Raw genomic sequence first — 15,702 nt, 5'->3', positions numbered from 1 at the left:
ACTGCAGATTGAACTTAGTTTTTTTTCAAAAAGAAAAATGGAAAAAATCATTTAATCATTTGCTTCGCTAGTCTAAAGTACTTAAAACCATTCTAACCCTTCCAAGAAGACATCAAAAACGTGTCCTGTGTTACAATCGTAGTTAGAGAAAAGGCGACAGCTCTGCGCATTTTGTGTAGTGTTGGGTAAATCTGATTCAGATTTATGAATCGGAATGAATTTTTGAAATTATTCAATGAATCTGGATCTCAGGTGCAAAGATTCATGAAAAAACAAGAATACCAAAGATTCATGAATACATTTTCCTCACGATTCATCTCCAAAGATTCATGAATTTCGATCGATTCAATTTCAAATGATTCATTTTTCTCCAAAGGTTCTCAAATCATACATAGGGATCATACATCTCCAAGATTCATAGAGCATGAGCATCTCATTATTCTTCTTCTTGGCGTAACAACCTTCGTGGCCATGCCAGCCTATACAGGCTCGAGATTTCTTAGCAAGTACCACGCAGCCGGATAGTTTGTTTTGCTGCGGGGAGACGAGGCGTCCATGCGAGGCTTGAACCCATGTTTTTGTTTGCATGTTTTTAGGTGGGATCGCGCAAATTCAATATTATGAAAAACATACATGTCTAATGATTCATGCATCCCTTGGAGAATCATAAATTAAAAAAAAATCATGAGTCCTAAGAGATTCATGAATCTTTGAAGAGTCGATTCAAGATTCGAATCACTCATCACTGAAGATTCATATGAATGAATCTCAACAAAAGATTAATGAAATCTAACACTAGTTTTGTGACATGAGAAACGGTCTTTATTTTAACGAAAATGTGACTTTTCATATACATCATCTTATTTTCCGTAGCTTTTGAATTACGAGCAATTACTACAACCTAGTGATGGGAAAAATGAAGTATTCGTCGTATTCGATTCCGGCTAGCTTCAAAGTTTTCTGTAAAGTAAGTCTGGAATCTGGAAAGCCGGTCTCGTAGTACGGTCGTCAACTCGTACGACTTAACAACATGCCCGTCATGGGTTCAATCCCCAAATAGACCGCGCCGCCATACGTAGGACTGACTATCCTGCTATGGCGGGTAATCAATTAGTCACTGAAAGCCAAGCCCACAAGTGGTTACAGGCAGGCCTTGACCGACATCGGTTGTTGAGCCAAAAGAAGAAGAAGTAGAAGAAGTCTGGAATCAGTGTCCGGAATCGGCTCCGGAATCGGAATCTGCTTGGGAACTAGCTCTGGAATCGGTTCCGGAATCGGAATCGTCTCCGAAATCAGAATCGGCTTCGAAATCGGATTTTGGCATCTCCTTACAGGGTTTCCCACGATTTATTGGTGGGTTCCCATTAATTTTTGGTGGATTCCCATATTTTTTTCGTGCGTTCCCACGATTTTTTGGTCGTTTCCCAGAATTTTTTGGTCTAATTGTATTGATATCCAATCGGAAAATACCAATAAATTATGGGATCGAACCAACAATCTATAGGATACGACCAAAAAATCGTGGGAACGCACCAAAAAATCATGGGAACTGACCAATAAATCGTGGGAAACCCTGTAAGAATAAGCGTTTGGGTCCAATGATGCTACGCATTGATACCTGCAAAGAATCCAAATTTACTTGTAAACGATCCATCCTCATGGAGATTTTCGATCTAATTTCACTTCTGAAACTTTTTTTTCGATTCAAGAACTGATTCTCATTGCGGAGCTAATTCCAATTCTGGAGTCAATTCTGATATCGTTACCGGGGCAAATTGCGATTCCCAGATCGATTTCGCTGCCGATTCCGGAGTCAACTCCGGACTTTGGAATCGGATACGGATTCGGAATCGATGTCAACATCAGAATCGGTTCCAGAATTGATTTCGAATACAGAATCGGAATCGGGTAGGTCCAACTCTAAGTTCCCACCAGTACTTCAAACTGCCATCCTTGTGTTTTGATCGTGTGCTAATGCGGTCGAGCCGTTTGCTAACAACGTAGAAACGGTAAAAACGACATTTTCAAATTTGTATACCAGTTCTATACCAGAATGGGTACAAAACGTCAAAACAAATGTGTGCGCCCGCTGCTATGTGAACAATCGCATGTCAAGCGAGCCCGCTGACAGCTCACGTGTTGTTGTTGAACCAACACAGAAGAAGAGAAAAAGAGAAAATTAAACTCAAAAGTAAACCCGCGTGGTACGAAACGCCCGTCGAATGCTTCGTGCCGTCCGCCCCCTGGCAACAATTGTTTAAACAAGTCAAACAAGCTCACTGTTCACCGCACCGGCCCGATCGAAAATAGGTTAGTAGTTCCATCCTCCAAAACAGCCAAGACGATGGCAGCGGTGGAGCAGCAGGACGCGAGCGCGCGGTACTTTGCCCGGCCGAAGAAGATACCGCTCCCGACCAACTACCGAAACGCGATCAAGTACGTCCGGCTGGCGATCGAGGAGCAGCGCAACGTGCAGGAGCTGCTCGATCAGGACCGGCACTTCCGGGCGGGCCGCACAATCGTCGGCCGGGTGCTGACCAACTGGCCCAAAATCGAGGCCGTCTATGCGAGCCTCGACCTGGCGGCGAAGGAGCCGAGGCTGAACCCGTGGCTGGCGAAGGTGCTGATCAGCGAACTGCTGTTCGGGAGCGGCCGGCTGGTCGGCAACTCTCTGCCGGTCGAGTGCTTGCAGCAGTACCAGCAGCAGGTGCACGACGCCCACAAGGAGCTGCTGGAGAAGATGCCTGCCGCGGGCCACGTCAAAGGTACGCACCGGTTTGCCAGCTTCCCTCGTGGGTTAAGGTTTTCGTTTCGCTTTTCTCTCTCTCTCTCTTTCTTCCCGTCTCTCGCACAGCTTTAGGATGGGCCGGCGAAAGAAAAACGCCAATGCGTCCGACGGTGGTAATGGTCGCGCGGCGACGGAGACGGCTAACACGGTAGCGAAGGCGGCGGCGACAGTGGCCCCGGCCGCCACCAGCGAGCGGGAGGAGGAGGTGGACCCGTACACGATACCGCTGCATTCGCGCCAGGCCGCGTTCGCCATCCTGTGGCTGCTCGTCTACAGCTTCGCCATGTTCACGCTGCCGTTCGGTGCGTTCTACGGCACCCGGCACGTGCTGGCGGACCGGTTTCAGATCGAGGGCTTCCCGAACACGTGCGGCTCGGTGCTGGCCGCGGTCGTGACGGTCAACGTCATCATCATGCTGTACGCGTTCCGCGGCTTCCGCGAGGTGGAGGAGGAGGACCGGGAGCGGTCGAAGCAGAAGGCGAAATAAGCTGACCCATTCCAGCCGTCCGTCCGTCCGCTTTTACCACGTGCACCGACGACCAGTATTATAGGGGGGAAATAAACAACAGCTTCCTGCCGTCGCCGCCGCCATCGCCTACCCACCATCCCGTTAATGGCGCTTTGCAACCGCTCTCGCCGGTTTCACTTTCCTGTCCCACACACAGACAAACACCAACAATGTACGGGAAATTTGTTGTAACAATTGTTATGTTGTTTTTTTCTTTTTTTTTTTGGTTTTCTCCTCCGGATCGCCAATAATGAGAATGTGTTTTCCGCTTTTTCTTTTTCTTCTCACCCGCGGCAACACAGAGCCACGGTTCGTGCGCATCAACACGAACGCGCTGGACCTGGAGGGCGCGAAGCGCCTGCTGGCCGAGGAGCAGTGGATGCTGGTGGAGGAGCGCTTCGCCGACTACGGTGCGTTTATCGAGCGCGTCAAAACGCTCGCCGACGCGGAGTACATAGAGGACTTTCACTTTCCCGATCTGCTGGTGTTCCCGAACAGTGCCAAATCGTTCTGGTCGCGGGCCACGCACCTGCACGATCAGTTCCTGCTGCAGAACAAGGTACGTACGGAGAGAGAGAGAGAGAGAGAGAGACGGAGTAACCGGTTCTCATTCCCACGCTTCCTGCACAACCCAACAGGCCTGCCTGCTGCCGACCTATCTGCTCAAGCCGAGCAAAAAGTCCGTCGTGCTGGACATGTGCGCGGCGCCCGGCCTGAAGACGACGCATCTCGCCTGCCTGATGAAGAACCGGGGCCGCATCTACGCGGTGGAGCGCAGCGAGCAGCGATACCAGACGCTGTGCCAGTACGCCAGCGCGTTCGGCGTGATCAAGACGATCCACAGCGACTGTCTCGACCTGACCGACGAGCAGCTGCCGGGCGTCGAGTTCGTCCTGGTCGATCCGAGCTGCTCCGGGTCGGGCATGCTGCAGCGCCAGATCGTGCCGGAACCGGTCGATCAGGAGCGGCTGTTCAAGCTCGCCGGCCTGCAGTACAAGCTGGTGTCGCACGCGATGAACGCGTTCCCGGCCGTGCGCCGCATCGTCTACTCAACCTGCTCTCTGCACGAGGAGGAGAACGAGCGGGTGGTGCAGGGCGTGCTGCGGCACAACGGCCACTTTCGGCTGCTGGACGCGCGCAAGGAGCTCGGCAAGGAGTGGCCGAACGTCGGCTCGCCCGACTACCCGGACGTCGGCGAGCGCTGCCTGTACGCGAAGACGGTCGACGATCTGACGATCGGCATGTTCGTCGCCGTGTTCGAACGGTGCCCGGAGGGGGTGCAGAACGAGGTGTATCTGGCGCACGAGAAGCAGAAGGAAAGCTACGAGCGGATGCACTGGTACAGCGACAAGGCGGAAAGGGCGCTGGCCGAGGCAAGGGGCAAACACCAACGCACGTATCGGACAAGTGAGCGGGGCGAGGGAGAACTGAATGGGGAGCCAGGGGCGGATGCAGGGGTGGTGGCGGTGCAGCATAACGCTGCCAAAACATCCACAACGGAATTGAAGGTTCCAGAGCAAAGCGTACAGGAGCAAGGGGTACAGGAGGCGAATGGGCTGGAAAATGTAGAAGCAGAGGTGAATGGTGAAACCAAGACGAAGAAAAAACGGACAAAGAAAGAGACAGAAAAGGAGGAAAATGGGTTGGAAAATGTAGAAGCAGAGGTGAATGGTGAAACCAAGACGAAGGAAAAACGGACAAAGAAAGAGAAGGAAGAGAATGTGAACGAGCAGGAAGTAGAGGTAGAAGTTGAAGGCAAAGTGGAGAAAAAACGGATAAAAAAAGAGAAGGATGAGGAGGAAAATGGGCTGGAAAATGTAGAAGTAGAGGTGAATGGTGAAACCAAGACGAAGAAAAAACGGACAAAGAAAGAGAAGGAAGAGGAAGAAAATGGGCTGGAAAATGTAGATGCAGAGGTGAATGGTGAAGCCAAGACGAAGAAAAAACGGTCAAAGAAAGAGACGGTAGAGGAGGAAAATGGGCTGGAAAATGTAGAAGTAAAGGTGGAAGTTGAAGGCAAAGTGGAGAAAAAACGGATAAAGAAAGAGAAAGTAGAGGAGGAAAATGAGCTAGAAAATGTAGAAGCAGAGGTGAATGGTGAAACCAAGACGAAGAAAAAACGGACAAAGAAAGAGAAGGAAGAGAAGGCGACCGAGCAGGAAGATGTTGAAGTAGTGGTGGAAGTTGAAGGCAAAGTGGAGAAGAAACGGATAAAGAAAGAGAAGGTAAAGGAGGATAATGGCCAGCCTGGCGGGGAGACAGCAGAATACCATGTGCAGCAAAATGTTGAACTGGACGTAGAAATTAAATCAGAGAAAAAGCGAAAGAAGAAAGAGAAGCTTCAGGAACAGAATGGGCAGCATGAGTTAGAGGAACCAGTAGAGCTGAGCGTGCAGGAGATGGGAGAAGAACTCACAGAAGCAGCAACAGCAAAAAAGCACAAAAAGAGCAAGAAAAGGAAGACTACCGAAGGAGAGGAGCCAACGGTGCAGCAGGAAGATACGGAGACGACGGAAAAGGTTAAATCCAAAAAGCGGAAGAAGGTGGAGCAGTGAGTGAAGTCAATTCATCCAATGAGTTGACACTTGTTTTGTACAGGACTCTCTCACTCTATCTCTCAAAGGTACTATAAGAGTAAGCTGTTCACAGTGACGGAACTTTTGCGAAACCAACCGGCTTTTGGTTTGCTTTACAAATAAAACACGTTTGCCAACACGTTTCGACTCTTCTAAGTCTGCTAAGGGCTTTCTAGCGGTGTAGGACGTTCAATTTTTCAGGTTTTTTTTTTAGCCGGAAGACTCCAAGGTTAACTGGAGCATCGCGAACGGAGCTGGTAGAATATATGACTCTCATTCTCTCATAGGGCATCACACTAACAGCGACTTCTAGTAACAGCGGACTGCAACATATTCAGGGATACTACGATGTTGTCTTATCGTGGCCAATTTTGATAAAGATGGTACACTAGTATCACGTGTACATATATTTCTGCATCCAACAGGCTTGCGATTCGACAGGCTAGCGAAAGTTAGTAGAACTCCGGAGTAGACTCCGATCCGGTTTCAGCATTATTTGAAGCCGTCCCCGGAGTTGGAGTCGTTTGGAGTCAAAGTCGCGCTAAATTGGAGTTGTCTGGAGTCGTCCGGAGTCGGAATCATCCAGAGTCGGGGTCATCTGGAATTGGAGTCATTTTAAGTCATCCGGAGACGACCCCTATTCTGGAGCCGGAGTCGACTGGAGTCTGAGTCGGCCGAAGTCGGATTCGTCTGGAGTTGTCCAGAGTCGGAGTCATCCAGAGTCGGGGTCATCTGGAATTGGACTCATTCGGAGTCATCCGGAGTAGGGGTCGTCTGGAGTCGGAGTCGACTAAAGTCGGAGTCGCCCGAAGTCGGATTCGTCTGGAGTTGTCCAGAGTCGGGGTCATCTGGAATTGGACGACCCCTATTCTGGAGCCGGAGTCGACTGGAGTCTGAGTCGGCCGAAGTCGGATTCGTCTGGAGTTGTCCAGAGTCGGAGTCATCCAGAGTCGGGGTCATCTGGAATTGGACTCATTCGGAGTCATCCGGAGTAGGGGTCGTCTGGAGTCGGAGTCGACTAAAGTCGGAGTCGCCCGAAGTCGGATTCGTCTGGAGTTGTCCAGAGTCGGGGTCATCTGGAATTGGACGACCCCTATTCTGGAGCCGGAGTCGACTGGAGTCTGAGTCGGCCGAAGTCGGATTCGTCTGGAGTTGTCCAGAGTCGGGGTCATCTGGAATTGGACTCATTCGGAGTCATCCGGAGTAGGGGTCGTCTGGAGTCGGAGTCGACTAAAGTCGGAGTCGCCCGAAGTCGGATTCGTCTGGAGTTGTCCAGAGTCGGGGTCATCTGGAATTGGAGTCATTCGGAGTCTTCCGGAGTAGGGGTCGTCTGGAGTCGGAGTCGACAAAAGTCGGAGTCGCCCGAAGTCGTATTCGTCTGGAGTTGTCTAGAGTCGGGGTCATCTGGAATTGGAGTCAATCGGAGTCATCCGGAGTAGGGGTCGTCTGGAATTGGAGTCGACTGGAGTCGGAGTAGGCCGAAGTCGGATTCGTGGAGTCGGAGTCATTTGGAGATATCCGGAGTAGGAGTAGTCCAGAGTCGGAGTCATCATGGGGTCATCTGGTCATCTGGAGTCGGAGTCGTGTGGAGTCTGAATCGACTGGAGCCGAAGTAAGCCAAAGTGGGATTCATCTGGAGTCGTCCGGAGTCATCCAGAGTCGGGGTTGTCTAGAGTCGGGGTCATTCAGAGTCGGAGTTGTCTGGATCTAGAGTCGTAGATGTCTGGAATCGTAGTCGACTGGAGTAGGCGGGAGTCGTTGCCATTTCAAGAAACGTCCGCTTGTTTACGAGGTACACGTGCAAAGCGAAAGACGAAAAAAACTGAACGAAATTAAATGCTCCGGCCTGACACTGACTGACTCCCGGAAACTCCAGTCTACTCCGGCAGACTTCAACTCCGGAAGTATTCTACTGCGACTAGTGGTTCCAATTTTGTCGAAATCAGTCTTACAATTAACAGCATCGGATTGGAGCATACCCATATGGTGAAGTATTAAATCAATGGTAGGATTTTTTAGAATTTCTACTGTTGTATTGTTTAAAACTTAGTCTTGGAAAATGTTGCCATAGCACATATAGGATGTAGTCCGCGATATCTTGTAAGCGTACTAAACCGGCACTTAGACTTCAAACTCATTTCGAGTCCTCCCGTGAGATATTATCCAGATTAGACAATATACTCTGTTGATCGTATTCTAGTGCGAGTGCCTTTTTGGGTCTTGTATATTTGTATATATGTACAGGACTGTACATCTGTATATTTGTACACATGTATTTGAGCAAAACAAGTGCTCATGCTTCCATTTCATAGGCCAGGTTGAGTGGACATCCAAGGGACTGCAAATTGCAACACATACAGATGGATGACGTAACCCAGCCGAGCTGTAACGGCAGATGATCAAACAAGTCTAGACCATTCCACCTGAAAGAAGAGGTGTGTGTGTTTGTAATTCTACCGCCCTGCCAATCAGCACCATGTCGGATGGTCGATACAATCTAGCCACCGGACCGTGGCCCGGGGCTGATGCTATCCGCGGAACTTCCGGCAACTCTCGGCGCTCACCAACGATCAAGCGATTGTCCGCAAAAACACGGGCAGTCACATTCGACACGTTCGCCAATGGAGTACCCATCGGTCGGTTTGCTGCCAGCGCTGCTGCTGCTAACAGCGCCACTCCCCGGCGCCAGCATCGTCACCCCGTACCATCCCGTGCCGGAATGTGCCGCCGATGCACCGTTTATTGTGCCCAACTTTAAGGTACCTTCCGTTCGGTTTTCGTGCATTTCTCACCCTTCTTATGCCTCTCTCTCTCTCTCTCTCTCTCTCTCTCTCTCTCTCTCTCTCTCTCTCTCTCTCTCTTTCTGCGCCAGGCAAACTGGTTCAAGGCGGTTGAGTACTGCCACTATCTCGGCCGGTCGCTGGTAACGGTCGCGACGGAGCAGCGCCAGCAGACCCTCGACCAGCTGCTGGACGATGGGGCGCACCAGCCGCGCGATCAGTCCTTCTGGTGCGGGGCGAACGATCTGGCCGACGCCGGCAGCTTCCAATGGCATCTGACCGGCCGCCCGGTCGCCCTGGGCTGGAGCAACTGGGCGGACGAGCGGCACCGGCGCGAACCCGCCGACGCGGAGGACGCGTACAAGGTGCGGTGCGTGGCGCTGTCCCGCACGGCCGACGTCGTCGAGGAGCTGCAGCAGCAGCAGCAGGAGGGGGAGGGTGGAGCAGCAGCAGTTCCTCCGCCACCCTTCTCGTGGATCTGGACGGTGGCCAACTGCTGGAGGGAGCTGTACTTCATCTGCGAGCGTACCGGCGTGTCGAGCTGCCGGTAGTCTGCTCCCCCTCCCCCTGTTTCTTCCCCCGCCGAACAGATTGGCCCACTTCTGGATTATTGCCCACTACGGTCCCTCCCACCGCCCGCTTGCAGTGCTAATAATCTTAATGAATTCATCTAATTAATATACGGACGGCGAGGCGAGGAGGCTATATTTGTGTGTTTTCCACTGTGCGAGTGGTCGGTGGGAGGGAGAGAGAGAGAGAGAGCGAGAGAGGAATTGTCGCTGATTGCCGCATCGCACGCAATCGACTAGTTTGCCATTTCTGCCAAACACCCCCCCCCCCCCCTTTCGCTCCTACTTTTGCTCGCTACTGCTGGACAACATACCTTTTGCAGGCACACACTCACACACACAAACACACGCACAGCAGCACCCCAAAAAAAGCCGAAAATTGAAGGAGCAGCGCGTGCGTTCTCTTCCTTGCGGGCCCCACACTCCATCCAAGCATGGCCGCATCTAGGTCAAACACCCACTGATGAGGAGATGAGGGGTGGATGGGGGGGAGAGGGCAGGTGGTACGTGGTCATCCCAAAATGGTGCGACCTGCTTAGCATTCGGGGTCTCGCACTCACCCGGGGCTGACCTCGGGCGCGTATCGCACCTAGCACCCTTCTTAAACCCCCCCCACCCCCTCTCCCCAGCCTGTCGTAAGATAGTCACGCAGCGCATTGCGTCCTGTCTCTGTGTGTTTGTGTGTGTGTGCTCGTTCTTGACCTCCACCGCCAAAAAAAGCCGCGCACAAACCTTAATGGGTCGCGGGCCGAGCCGGCGGACGGTTGTGTTCTTTCCTCCGAACTGTTGCGCCTGTGTTGCTGCTGTTTGCCAGTGTGTCTCCGACCTGTGTGTGTGTGTGTGTGTTGTGCCCACAGTGTGGCGTAAGTGGGTGGTGGGGGAGGCGAAGCGACGGATGATCCCGCCATGATCTACTACCACGACAGCAGCTCTTCGAGCGGGGACGAGGCGCGGGTGGCGCGGCGCCAGATGGTGCGGTCCCGCCACCGCACACCGGACGCTGGCGTGCGGGTGCGGGAGCAGAGCGGCGGCCGGTCCGTGATCGAGATGCGGAAGCCGCTGGGCGATCCGGTCCATCTGAAAGTGCAGCTGCTGACGGCCGCCGATCGCCAGGTGGAGGTAGCGGTAAGTAAACAAAACTGCAATAGGGGGGGTGGGGGGAGAACAGTTGGGAACAAGCGGCGCCCGATTGGGTGCAAAAATGGCCTGAGCGACGGAGCGAGATAGCGAAAGACACGGTTACGGACAGGCGCACGGATGCGCGCACTTCCTGTTGGTTCGTCTTCCGGTTCGGTTCCGCGGGGGGCTTCCCTAATTTCCGAACAAACAAACAATCAAAAAAAGCGCAAGGGGAAGAACCGAGCTATCTGTCTGCTTTGATCCGCCCACTTTTTTGAGTTCGCTCGCTATAATGCACAGGTCGCTTAACGCTCTATTGGGAAGGGGAGCCGATCGGTCTAATGGGAAGCGCGCTGTCGCTTTTGGGTATCAAGCGCGGGGGGGGGGGGGAGGACGTAGTTCGATTCTGCTTCTGGCGGAGAGAGAGTGGTAGTAGTGGGACATTAAGAAGAAATAATTCGACAAAAAAAGAGAAATGTGTGAGGTTGATGAAAAGTGAAGTTGGATGACACAAGAATAAAAACCGAAAATAGATGTCTTTATAACCACCAACCACCTCTTTCGAGCACAACAATGTTAAAAGGTGCTCTAGAAATATTGTTGTAGAAGTAGAAGTATAAACTATTTAAGTGAACCACACAGAGCCAACTGTAATACTGATACACAACCTATCTGAACTTTTTCAACCGTAACTAAACCATTGAAGCCCCTAAGTTGATCCGTTTGCTTCGTGGACTTTATAGCCTTTTGTGTTTGCCTTCACTTACAACAATAATTAGGATTTATCAACAATTTAACTTGATACCTTCAATAATTAATCATTGAGTATTAAATGAGTAAAACATCAATTACAATAACGTTCAAAACAATTCACAAATGCATCATAATGAATGTCCAAGAAATTAACTGGGGTATGTAGACGACGTCCATTGATATTGGAGATTAATGGTGTGCTCTCTGGAGCGAATCCACGACTTCAATGCGACTTCGGCTATTGTTAGTCCAATTCTGACACCGGCAAAATCGGAACCACTATTTCCGGAGTTATCCGGTGTCCTCGCGAATCGGAGTCGTCCAGAGTTATCAGACGTCGTCCGTACTCCACCGGAGTTGGAGTCGCCTGCAGTCGTCTGATGTCAGGTATTTCCACATCCAGATGGTCAGGTGTTTCAATATCCCGGTGACTCCGACTTCGGAAGTGTCCGGATGACTCCAGACGACTCCGGGCAACTCAGAATCACTCCGGACGGCTCCATACGACTTCGGATGTCTCCGGACGACTCCCGACGACTTTGGATGACTCCAGACGACTCTTGACAAACTCTGATTCCGAATTCGGACGACTCCGAACTACTTCGAATATCTTCGGATGACTCTGGATGACTTCGTGCGACTCCGGTCGGCTATAGACGATTCCAAACGGCTCCGGATAATGCTGGCCGGACATGTCTTACGAAGTCGGTTCCGATAATTTTTTGGAGTCGGATCGGTCCGAAAAGCTCAAAATACATCCAGGAGCTACAGCTATAAGCATTACGGAATTGCAAACACACCTTTCTCATTCGCTGTTAGTGTCACCAACTGTGTGTATTAGCGAATGATTACTAGTAGTTGCTGCTAAATGCTCGAAGTTGGCTCTAAGACTTTTGACTGTAACCACATTTTTGTCTGCGAGATAACAAGTTTTGACTCTTCGACTCGGTAAGTGGACAAAATTGGAACAAAAGAGACAAAAATAGGTGCATCAAGTGCCAACATTTAGCAGCAACGGCCAGAATGGGCAATTAACAACACGTTTTCAATTTTGCGAATATTTTGAGATCGATACAGTTTGAAATCCAGTGGCTACTAAGTCAAAAACTGTCAAAATCATGGTGGATCTGGACATCTTGAAGGCTTCAAAAGAGTCACAATACTTTTGTTACATGTTGTAAATATATTCTATTAGTTTTTTATCATTACTTGGGAAAACATCGCTCTTGAGGTAGAAAAAATTGAAACACACAATTGAAAGCCGTCTCGCTGCAGCGCCACCGAACGTGTGCAGTTTTTCTGGCACAATTTTAGCTTTGATAATGTCGCCCGAAAAAATCCAAATTGAAATCGTAAATCTTGCCTCACCCAATTGCGGTTGACTGCTTGTCATAATTATTAGCAAAATGGAGGTACAAACACACTGGCAACACACTAATGCAATCCAATAATGGATGGCAATTGCACACGTTCGTTCGCCCGTATCGGGTAAATTCCATCTCTTTCGAAAGAAAAAAAAAACCCCATTAAAACCAATTAACAAACTGAACGATGGGGAGGAGGTAGCACGAGGAAATGGTTGCCATTTTTCTACGTGATTATTATGCTTGCGCGGGAGCCCTGGCAAGCCCTTTCCCCGAAACGGTACACACGCGGGTGCATTCGGGTGCATGCGGTTCCTTGCTGTGACATGCAAATCGCGCTCTGGACCTTCGCCAACAGTGGAAAACGGGGGAAATGGTTTTGTACGTATGTATGTATGTTAACCTTGTCATTCGCTGGAAGTTCTAACCTATTAGGTGGAGGCTCAAAAGGATCGAGAGCAATCGAAGAAGGAGATGCTCCGTGTACGGTGTTTTGGCGAAACGATGGCAGCCATTTTGAAAGATTTGTTTGCAAGTTGTCGCATTGGAGCACAATTCCACCACAGCAAACGGTGGTCAGCCTGCCAGCTAATGAATGGTTTTAACAATTCCTTACGTAAATATATCGCCGTGTTCCAAAATAGCCGTCTAAAAACGGTCCCTGGGCCAAGGTGGTAAAGCCCTGCAAGCCGGCAAAAGCTACCCTTGGGCTCGTTTGTCAATTTTCGATTATTTATATTCATCAATCACACGACCGCGCGAGGTCGTCGTCGTCCTCTCTCTCTCTCTTCCTTACACTCACGCACTCACCCACTCATGCCGTACTTGTAAATGTCACCGTATAATATTCTACGACCCATAATTAACCTTCCCTTAGCAACGAGCTTTTTCGGAAGGCCGCACGCACCTCCTTAAAGAAGGCAGCAAAAAAACGGAAAAAGAGACGCCCTGAAACGACGACAAAAATGGCGGTACCCAGTGAACTATCCCTCCCACAGCCCTGGGGCATCAAGCGAGGGAATAGGAGGGCAGGGGGGGGACTATTTTGCACAGCACAACGCTCGAACGGTCGGGAAAAATTGCAAGATGTTGCCTAATCGGTGGCGTCCCCCTTAAATACTAATATTTGCCCGTACATGGCTGCTAAGAGCCGGGCAGTGCTGTCCTCGATTCTTTTGCCCGGTTTGCTGATTGCTAAATAATGGACCAGCCGTTGTGTGTGTGTGTCTGAGTTTGTGGTTTTGGCAGCAAAGTTAATTGCAAAAGCAAATTGTTTCGCCATGAATATTCGGCGAAACTGTCGCCCACAGCTCATTAGCAACGCGGGCACAGGCCGGCAGCAAAAAGGACGTGACTTATCGCAGGCCTCGAGCAACGACAACAACAAAAAAGGAGGAGGCGAGGACAACATCTAGGGTAATTGAGGGTGCAAAAAAAAGGAACGAGGAGAGAAAACGCGTCCTTAAAAGCTGTCACCCAATTAACCACAGAAAAAAAGAAACACAAATCGTGCCTCACGGTCAGCTGGCAGGGCTTAGTGGCTCATGATATCTTATCACCCCCAGAGCACCGGGGGAGCCGGTTGGCGGTCACATTCCTCGTCCTCGATTAAAGCGAGCGACCCCGCGAACCAAGCAGGAAGCGATAACGAGCCACAGCAAAAGAAAAGAAACCGTTCGATCAGCGGCAATTTGGGGATTTGTCGGCGTTTCGGGCCAGCAAAAGGGCGACCAAAACCTTCCTATAACAAGCACATGTTAAACGGGGGAGATGGAGGCTGGTGATTCGCGCACACGGCCAAATGCACACCGTAGCGGCAGCGGTGTCAAACACAGGTGGTTTAACCCCATTTCAGGCGGTCGGGCTACACCGGGGGGAGCCAAATCGATTTTGATTGCTTATTTCTCCGATTCGAAGAATTCGATTGATTTGAAATTAGAACTATGTGGGTAAAGGACAGCGTTCGTGCTCTGAATCGTTTTTTGGAATTTTTAGAATTGAAGAAACCTGTTTTTAGAATCAATTATTGCGAACACCCCTATTCCAAGACAACCGGGCTACACGAGTAGCCAGCGACTTTTGAAGCCTTATAACTCTTGAACGTGTAATGCAATGCAATCGATGCAATTTTGTGATGAAATTTAAATCAATTGATGTCATGAGATTTAAGCAATGCGGCCCTCTTGAAACGTTCCTCCTGAATAAAAAAATGTCATGAGATCAATTGACGCGATACTCTGACTGACAAGCTGAGCCTAATGCCGTGACAAGCATAATAAATGACTTTATCTGGCTATGAACAGTGCTTTCAAGTGCCACTGGTTTCAGTCACCAACACTCATGACTGAAACGAAGCTCAAATCAGCTCACGTACACAACTGTGATGATCAGGGGTGAGACTCAAACGGTTGGTGGACCAATCACATGTTTGATGACATTTTGTTCAGTACCCAACTCTTGGTCACTCACTTGGTCACGACATTTTCTGTCGGTGATAATCACGACATTCTTGGAATATACTTGACGTGTGGTCCCAAGGCAGCAAAATGAGCATGCTTTATGGCTCCGTCTGGTTTGGTGGTCTGTCGGGCCAAACAGAGCGAGATACCATGCTCATTTTGTTTCGTGGAACCACTCGCACGCACCGCATATCTCCCATGACTATCGTGATGATCATCAACCAAAAATGTCACGACCAAGTGACTGACCAAGAGTTGGTTGCATTCAATGTCATCAAGCATGTGATGAGTCCAACAACTGTTTGAGTCTCACCTCTGATCATCACAGCAGAGCTTGTGACGCTGACATTATTTTGTTTCAGCCGGAATTTGTCATGACTACGTTAGTGATTTTGCAGAATTGATCACAGTTTTAAAAAAATCATGACCAAGCGTTGGTCGCAAAAATGTCACGAAGCATGCATTGGTCACACCAATCGTTTTGAGTATCAGTTCTGATTATCACTACTGAGTACGTGACGCTGACATAGATTTTGTTTCAGTCAGATTTTTTTATGGCATTGATAGTGACATTTTGCTGCTTGACGCTGACATGATTTTGTTTCAGCTGGAATTTGTCATAACTATGTCAGTGACATTTTGCGGAACTGATCATAGTAAAAAAAAGTCATGATATAATGACTGACCACGCGTAGGTCGCACAAAATATCACGAAGCATGCATTGGTCACACCAATCGTTTTGAGTATCACCTCTGATTATCACTATTGAGCACGTGACGCTGACA

The 15,702-nt window shown here is 49.9% G+C and overlaps 3 protein-coding genes across 5 annotated transcripts; all 3 read left to right on the top strand.

Moving 5' to 3' along the window:
- Positions 1–2,204: 2,204 nt before the first annotated feature.
- On the top strand, positions 2,205–3,294 carry LOC120906332. Its single transcript, XM_040317914.1, has 2 exons — positions 2,205–2,310; positions 2,855–3,294. The coding sequence occupies exon 2, from the start codon at positions 2,862–2,864 to the stop codon at positions 3,273–3,275; it is 414 nt and encodes a 137-aa protein (XP_040173848.1). The 5' UTR covers positions 2,205–2,310; positions 2,855–2,861; the 3' UTR covers positions 3,276–3,294.
- On the top strand, positions 2,307–6,011 carry LOC120906331 (transcriptional regulator ATRX homolog). Of its 3 annotated transcripts, none has more exons than XM_040317910.1 (3): positions 2,307–2,765; positions 3,599–3,855; positions 3,935–6,011. In XM_040317910.1, exons 1-3 carry the CDS (start codon positions 2,345–2,347, stop codon positions 5,849–5,851), a joined length of 2,595 nt encoding a protein of 864 aa, XP_040173844.1. In that variant the 5' UTR covers positions 2,307–2,344; the 3' UTR covers positions 5,852–6,011. The 3 variants fall into 3 exon arrangements, with proteins under 3 accessions (XP_040173844.1, XP_040173845.1, XP_040173846.1); XM_040317911.1 differs by lacking the exon at positions 2,307–2,765 and adding an exon at positions 3,313–3,468; XM_040317912.1 differs by lacking the exon at positions 2,307–2,765 and adding an exon at positions 3,313–3,498.
- Positions 6,012–8,482: 2,471 nt separating this feature from the next.
- LOC120906091 lies at positions 8,483–9,359 on the top strand. Its single transcript, XM_040317538.1, has 2 exons — positions 8,483–8,631; positions 8,745–9,359. The coding sequence occupies exons 1-2, from the start codon at positions 8,494–8,496 to the stop codon at positions 9,201–9,203; spliced, it is 597 nt and encodes a 198-aa protein (XP_040173472.1). The 5' UTR covers positions 8,483–8,493; the 3' UTR covers positions 9,204–9,359.
- The last annotated feature ends 6,343 nt before the right edge of the window (positions 9,360–15,702 follow it).

This window comes from Anopheles arabiensis, chromosome X, assembly GCF_016920715.1.
Source record: "Anopheles arabiensis isolate DONGOLA chromosome X, AaraD3, whole genome shotgun sequence".
Classification (NCBI taxonomy): Eukaryota; Metazoa; Arthropoda; class Insecta; order Diptera; family Culicidae; genus Anopheles; species Anopheles arabiensis.
The sequence above is the reverse complement of the archived record's forward strand: the minus strand, read 5'-3'. Positions and strand labels throughout refer to the sequence as shown.